Genomic DNA, 8160 nt, shown 5'->3' with positions numbered 1-8160 from the left:
TATGTGTATTTAAACTGAGCTGCACGATCAGTCATTTGATATGATTTTTTTTTTTGTGTTCTTGGATTTCTTCCCGACTCTCGAGGGCCAAGGTATTACGTTCCTGGTCTAACCATTCATTGTTTGATCTTTCTAAATAAATTCCATTCTCGAGGGCCAAGGTATCACCGCTAGGAGTATGTTTTTTTTAATAATATTATTTCAAAAAAGAGAGTTGGACAAAGTCTTAATCAAAATTTTAATTCATAGTCTCTTTTAAAATATAAATTCTTGGGCGATCAATCACATAAAATTGTTTAAAAAATTAATCAGCCAAACTTTTGAGTAAATATTGTATAAATCCATTAGAAGTATTCAAAGTGTTAGGACTATGCTGATTGAGTACTAATGTCGAATGATGTAGTGAGCCATATGTAGCATGGTCTCTCACCTATTCTGTTTCAAATTTATAAGAAATTTGAGATTCAAAAAGATCAGGTGACTAAAGAAATCGATGAAATGTGAGCACATGCTTTGAAGAAGAAGACAATGGAAGCAAGCGACTAACTCAGTGCGAGCCAGAATTGTTGTCAACTAGAGGAGTATATAGGGAGGCTAAATAGCAAATTACCGTTTCTACTAAGAATTCACAATTAAGGGATAAAATTCGGCCATTGAATTGCAATATCAGAAGAGTGATGATACAGCCACAAACTCTTGTACAAATTTATTTTGTACAAACTAATGTGGCATTAATTTATTGGTTGAATGAAAATATAAAATAATAAAAATAAATCATGTGGGCCAAGAGATATTTAATTCAACTAATTTTATCATGCCACATCAATTTGTACTACATAAGTTTGTACAAAAGTTTGTGACTATATCATTACTCATATCAGAATATTTGTAACTTTAATATTCAAGAAAAAAGATTGAAATTGAATGCTAAATAGCCCAGATTAAGCTAAGTGGTGTAATTATGTAATTACAGTGTTAGGCCGTTTCTACATATTTTGACACGCGCACCATTTATCTGGAATTTCTCCGACTTCAGGGAGGTATATGATGTTTAGCTTTTTTTTTCTTGGGTGGTGATATTTCCATCTCCTAATTTTTTCTGATTACACCCCCATAAAATCTTTGAAAACATGTTATTCAGTAAATAAACCCCAATTAATATAATTATTACCAATACCATTCTCCGCACTTCCTTCCACAAAGCACAGACCATCCGAGCCAATTTTTTTTCCCCTTTTTCTTTCTTAATAAGCAAAATATCCAGTGAGCAGTAAACGTACTTTATCTTTGATCATCACATCATAGCTTACAGTCGAAGGGCGAGTGGGAAGCAGAAAAGTAATGAAAGCAATTAACAAATGCTTGCAATAATGCATTTCTTGCTTGGTAGTCAAGGAGGTTTCAATGGCATCAAAGTAGACATACATAAACTACTCTGCCAATATTGCCATGACTAATTTGATGTAAAAGAGAAACTTGTTCCAAGTCAGATGACATTGCAGCAGCCTAATGCACATATAGTAGTTTCTAAATAAAAACATACCTTTTGAATTTTTTTCAATATAGCGAGAACATGTATAATAAATAATACTAATAATAATAGGCTATGACTAGCTTTGAGCTACTTTAAGGTAGAGTACGAATAACAACCATACACGCAAAGTAATAAATAGTAAAAAAAATTATTATAACTTTGATCGTGTGGTTATAAAAAAGTATTATACCTTAAAGCGGTTTCAACATAATCACTAATCAGGCTCAGAATAATAATATTGGTAGTTAATAGAACTTAAAGTTTATCTTGCCCCAAAAAAACAATTTTATTCGTCAGTACGGACGAAAGTATGAAACCTAACGCCAATGTATATAAACAAAAGTTAAGACTTTAGGGATGAAATCGTAATTACAAAATAAAAATAATTCAGTGCTGTTAAAAAAAGAAAAAAAGAAAAAGAAAAAGAAAGAGTGAGGTTGATGATATTCTTTCCGTCTTTCTATTCTGTTTTGTAAAATTTAACGGAAATGTTGCAATCAACGGCACTTAAGAAATGTCTTGGACGGCAAAGCAACTTTTGGAACTTTTCTTTTCTTTCTTTCTTATTATTATTTTTTTTTAAAAAAACCTATCTTTCGGTATGTTAACCTATAGTAACAGACAAAGTTTATTAGCACATCCAATGTTGAAATTTTAAATCTGATTATTTTGTTATATGACTGACATGATATTTCAAAGATATTAGACCATACAACACCAATCAAGTTCAAGAAGAGAATAAAAAATTTAATTCTAAATTTTTTTAGAATTTAATCATAATGAATTTGAAGACATTAATAATGACGAAAATTATTCATTAGCCATGTGGATAATAAGTAAATAATAGTAATCCCCTAATTAAGACTTGATAATGGTAAAGCTAGCATTATTAAGAAAGATAATAATAATTGGGAGATTTCACAGTACTTGGAAAGGACACGTACTTAGTAAATAATAATATGTGCTTAGAAATGACACGTACTTTTTCTAGCATTGCTAATAGGAGATTTCACAGTACTGATGAATGAATAACATATTATGTGCATATTATTTATGATACAAACATTGAATCTTAACATATCATTACACCAAGAAAAATATATTTTACATTATTGTTAATAATTCCTTAATTGGGTTTGTTGACACTTTCTTTTTTTATCTTTGAGGTGGAGGTTTTCAGTATTCCCTATGTGATTATGGGAGTTATTTTATTTATTTATTTATTTTTGTGTTATGTTTTGTTAGGCTTTAATTGTGAATTTTTATGGGGCTTATACACATATTTATATTTTACACATTCTCAAAAAAAAAAAAAAAAAACAACATAACACATAAGAATTTTTATTTTTGAAAATTATGTAAAGTATAAGTGCATTTATAATCCCACAAAAAATCCACAGTACGAGCACAAGCAATGCGCACAATGAAGCCAACATGAAGTTCATAGTTAAAACATAAGAATTAAATTCAGTCATATTTATTTGGGAAGAGTTGAACCTTCTATCTTAAAGTTAAGAACAAGAAATGACGATCAAATCAATAAAATATGTTGATAACTCGTTATACACCGGAACCTAGGCCCTTTCGAAATCAAAATATCATTACTTACGAATATATTCTAACCCCTGGTTTTATATTATCTGACCCCAATTAGAGGGCTGGCCTAAACTACTAGGCACATCTATGTGGAAAAAATCATACGCATAGTAACACAATTGACACACACGATTTATTGCAAAAACAATTGTACATAAAACATGTAAAACTTCCATATACTCATATTGTTGGGATTAGAGAAATTTATTCTTATAAAGAGGTTACAACTCAATAGATGTATAGGACAAAAATTATTGTTTTTACTTAATTATCTCCAATGCAAGTGATATAAAGGTAAATTATGTCATGTATTAATAAATTAATAAGTGAGTCAAATTCAATGTATAGATATTGATAAATTAATTAGTAAATGAGTCAAATTCAATGAATAGATATTAATACAAAAAGATATATAATTTCAAAAAAAACTAATACAAAAAGTTTCATGCTAGGAAGCTACAAACATACTTGAGAAGCTAAAAATGTTTTGATTTCAACAAGAAAATGCTTATATTGATCAATTAATAAATATCTGCAAGTTGAAAGATGTGGTTACAACTTTAAAGAACAAATCATTGTCACAAGCAACTTTAGAAAGATATTTTGTTCTATCTTAATTATTTAATGTAACATGTCATATATTTTTGAAATATTATTACTATGTGGAGGTAAGTTTATTAAGACGGGACCTATAAAAAACATAACTTATTACAATGTGGAGTTTATTCTTAATTATAATTAGTCCCAAGTTGGGACCACAATTTTTTATTATTATGAAGAAGTTATTCTTATATAGAGTATTTCTATTTGGAGGTTCTACTGTATATGCAGTATCCCCCTTTTATTAGCAGCCTCATTCAATTATGATATCCTTAATTTCCAAAAAAGCTAATCGCTTCTCTTCCCTAGTTGTAAATTCATTTGTCCTACTAAAATTTTTTAGATTTATTTTTTTAACTGTTCCACTATTTTTATTTCTTTGTTTTCTGTTTAATTTATTATTAAGAGTAAGATTTATTATGGGTGTGTTTGGGATTGAGGTTGAGCAATTATAACTTAAAAGTTACAATATTAAAGTGTTTGGTAAACACTAGCTGTTGTAACTTGAAAGTTTTGTTGATATGATTTTTCATTTGTATAATGAAAAATATATTATATCTTTAATAATTTTGTCAAAATTATTATTTAAAATTTATATTTACTACATATTATTAACTTTTATTTTATGATTACATCTTTTTTTCCATAGCAACTGCAACTTAAAAGGTATAACACCTCAAAACAGGACCTATATTCCCCTAACTCCCTAACTACTATGTATTATTGTCTGTTCTTTTTTTTTTTTTAATGAAAACCTCAATAAATCAAGATCGCCAAAAAAAAAAAAGACATACTTTTGTTTGTATTTAATGTAGTACATGATATTGTATGTCTTAGAAGCGATGTAATTTAGGGTATAGATGTCAGATTGAGCATATATAATATATATTATGTATCATTTTCGAAGCTTCTACAAAATGATCAAATTTCACCACCGTCGGCTAACGTTTTATTTCTTTTGATTTCTAATCTTCAGTAGATAACAAATCCAAAATACTCGTGGGTGAGAAAATTAGTGATTTTAGTATATTTGTAAAAATACATGTGGATAATTAGTGGTATATAAATAAAAATAAATAAAAAAATAAAAAATTAATTATACCCATAAACTATATAAAGTATACGATTCGTAAAAGTTTAGGAAAACAAGAATCTTGATCCTTCCCTTTAATAAACTTTCTTATTATAGTATGGACGAACTCTTGATTTGGACTCCAATGGTTGTTGCCCCGGCGAAAATGCCATTTTCATAAGCTTAGAATTAAACAAACGTAATCATTATTAAAATTCTAACCTATACTTATTATATAGACATAGCACAAAAAGTGTACCGCAAAATTCTAATCCACTAATGTTGTGAGAGATAAAACATCACAATGTTACGGACCACCCAAGTTTCTAGCCCAAGTACCCACAATTTCAGTCCAAGAGCTCAAAAATAGGCCAAGAGTGCTAGCTTGACCTGATTTTAAAATTTTCTGGCAAACTCTAGCACATCTCAAGCTTGTACATATTTATAATTATCTACACATCTCTAACATATGTAAATATATTGATATTTAGGCAAGTTGGTAGAATTCTCAAGAACTCTAGAGCTTGGCAAGCCTCCCTATAAATAGGGCATGGCATTTGGCATTTGAGTATCAAATTTAAGGCAAACAACTCAAGTACTCTTGTAAGCTCTCTTGTAAACACTTTGCGAGTAATACAATTTTCCTCTTTCGGCTCAATTGCTCTTTTCTCTCTAGCTCTTTCAAAAACCTCCAGGCTTGTTAGTCGAGAAGCTCAAAGGCTTACTCAACAACTTTGGGCAAGAGTTGTCTAAGTGCCGCACGAGTTCGTTGCGCAAAACACTCATTCCGTGACAACAAGCCCACTAGGCCGAAGCCTTAACCACACACACACTCACACACACACATACACACACACACACACACACACACACACTCAAAATAACCAAAAAATTCAAGGAAGTGTTGAACCTTATCGATGTTCGTTGCAGGTGTATGCATGGCAGATGTAGAAGCTTTCTCCGAACGTTACAATGTGATTCGGGCTGTTTCATCAAGGATAGGTGTCCGGCAGCTGTCCTATCTTATCTTTTTTTTTTTTTTAAATGCCCATCTTATCTCTTTGGTTTCAGCTGGTAATGGCTGTTAGTTTGTACTAATTATTAATGAGACAAAAATGTAAGCGGTTAAGCGTGATGGTGGAGCCAAAGTCCATTGGGGCAAGTTTCTGCTTACCACATTCGCTGCTGCTATTATTTGCCGTTTCATTGAAATTTTGGAAGAGTACTAGCTATTACTGCAGCTTCGATTAAATTGCTTTATCATCATACCTTTACAACCACCATGATACTCTCTCTTCTTCTTCTTCTTCTTCTTGCTTTTGTCGTTTCATTTCATTTTTTCGGCCTCAAGCCCAGTACAAATAGTATCGAACTCAACTTGCCTCCATCCCCACCAAGGTTTCCCATAACTGGCAACCTTCACCAGCTACTAGGTACAGCCACTCTCCCCCATCGCTCACTTCAGGCTCTATCGAAAAAATATGGCCCTTTGATGTTCATGCACTTAGGTTATTCTCCAACTCTTGTTGTTTCATCAGCTGAGATAGCTAGAGAAATTATCAAGAATCATGATATTGTTTTCTCGAACCGTCCCAAAACCACTGCTGCAAATGTTTTCCTTTATGGATGCCAAGACATTGGTTTTTCTCCCTATGGCGAGTACTGGAGACAAGCTAGGAAGACTTGTGTTCTTGGACTTCTGAGTACCAGAAACGTGAAATCACTGCAGTATGTAAGAGATGAAGAACTTGCTGTTATGATCGATAAAATTCGTTCTTCATGTTTCAATGGAGATTCTTTTAATCTAACTGAGATGTTATACTAACTGTTTCCAACAACATAGTATCCCGCTCTGTTCTTGGTCGGAGGGGTAGCTGAAGAAGAAACTGCTGGTAAATGCAATAAGTTCGGGGAATTATCAAGAAGGATATTGGTTCAATTTGTATCTTTTAGTTTTAGAGATATGCTTCCTTATCTGGGATGGTTGGATGTTGTTACGGGACTCATTGGTCGCTTGACTGCCAGCTCTAGAGAGGTAGACGCTTTATTTGATCAGGTGATAGAAAAGCACAGGATATCAGGAAGTGATGATGACCACCCTAATAGAAAAGACTTGGTGCATGTGTACTCAAATTTCAAAGGGATGGCATGCTTGGGATAGAGCTCACTCAAGACAATCTTAAAGCAATAATCTTGGTCTCTCTCTTCTCTCACAATTATAGTTAATCAAGTTTTTGACATTTATCGTGCATGATTTTGTTTTTAGTGCTTGCCTAATGTTATATTAATTTTTTTCAGAAAAATTGTGATTTACGGTTAGTTTGGTAAAAGTATATCTGTAATTAATTAAATCTCATATTTATACTTTTGCAAACAAATATGTGACACAAGATTTCAGTTAGTCATATATGTGTTTTTATTTTGATTTGTGTTTCTTTTAACTATAAATGTATAGTTCTATTTTTGCAGTGGATGCTCATATCGGATTCCTCTTCTACATGTACTAATATGTATATAATATAGATGACTAATTAAGTTTCCTTATTTCATCTTTTAGGACATGTTTGTGGGAGGAACTGAGACAACTTCAACAACAGTAGAATGGGTAATGGCTGAATTGGTGAAAAATCCAAAGTTGATGAAGAAATCCCAAGAAGAGGTTAGAAGAGTGATAAAAAAACAAATCAAATATAACTATCGAGGACGTGGATAAGATGGCCTACTTAAAATGTGTCATTAAAGAAACTCTGAGATTTCATCCGCCAGCTCCTCTTTTGGTTCCTCGCGCGACACAAGTATCATAAGAGGTTATGATATTCCTGCTAGAGTAACTGTGTACCTAAATGCTTGGGCCATTCAACGAGATCCAAAGGTGTGGAAAAGAGCAGAAGAGTTTTTGCCGGAGAGGTTTATGAACAACACAGTTGATTTTAAAGGCCAAGACTTTGAGTTCATCCCATTTGGTGCTGGAAGAAGAGGTTACCCTGGAATGTCGTTTGCATTAGCCACGGTTGAGTATCTGCTGGCCAACCTTTTTTATTATTTTGACTGGAAGTTGCCTGATGGTGCAGCTGATGAGAGCCTCGATATGACTGAAGTTCACGGCTTAACTGTTCATAAGAAATTCCCTCTTCTTATTGTACCAGCATTATACTCACCTAAACTGATGATGTAGGACCATTATTATTATTATTATTTATTTATTTGAGCTGTATTTGTTATTTTAGGTCTATCAAAATTTAGATAAGTAATTAACTTGTTTAAGTAGTATTCCAAACTAAAATCTAATGTAAATAGGTTGTACCCTTTTATGTTTTCTATAAAATTGTATCATTTACGTTTCACTATTCTACGCTTA

At 31.9% G+C, this 8160-nt stretch overlaps 1 protein-coding gene across 1 annotated transcript; it reads left to right on the top strand.

The window, feature by feature from the left end:
* Positions 1–5740: 5740 nt before the first annotated feature.
* LOC102607735 (cytochrome P450 71A1-like) lies at positions 5741–7977 on the top strand. The gene is made up of 5 exons (XM_052438282.1): positions 5741–5804; positions 6311–6555; positions 6646–6918; positions 7360–7461; positions 7675–7977. Exons 1-5 carry the CDS (start codon positions 5741–5743, stop codon positions 7975–7977), a joined length of 987 nt encoding a protein of 328 aa, XP_052294242.1.
* Positions 7978–8160: the final 183 nt, after the last annotated feature.

Source organism: Citrus sinensis, chromosome 3 (assembly GCF_022201045.2).
Source record: "Citrus sinensis cultivar Valencia sweet orange chromosome 3, DVS_A1.0, whole genome shotgun sequence".
Lineage (NCBI taxonomy): Eukaryota > Viridiplantae > Streptophyta > Magnoliopsida > Sapindales > Rutaceae > Citrus > Citrus sinensis.
The sequence above is the reverse complement of the archived record's forward strand: the minus strand, read 5'-3'. Positions and strand labels throughout refer to the sequence as shown.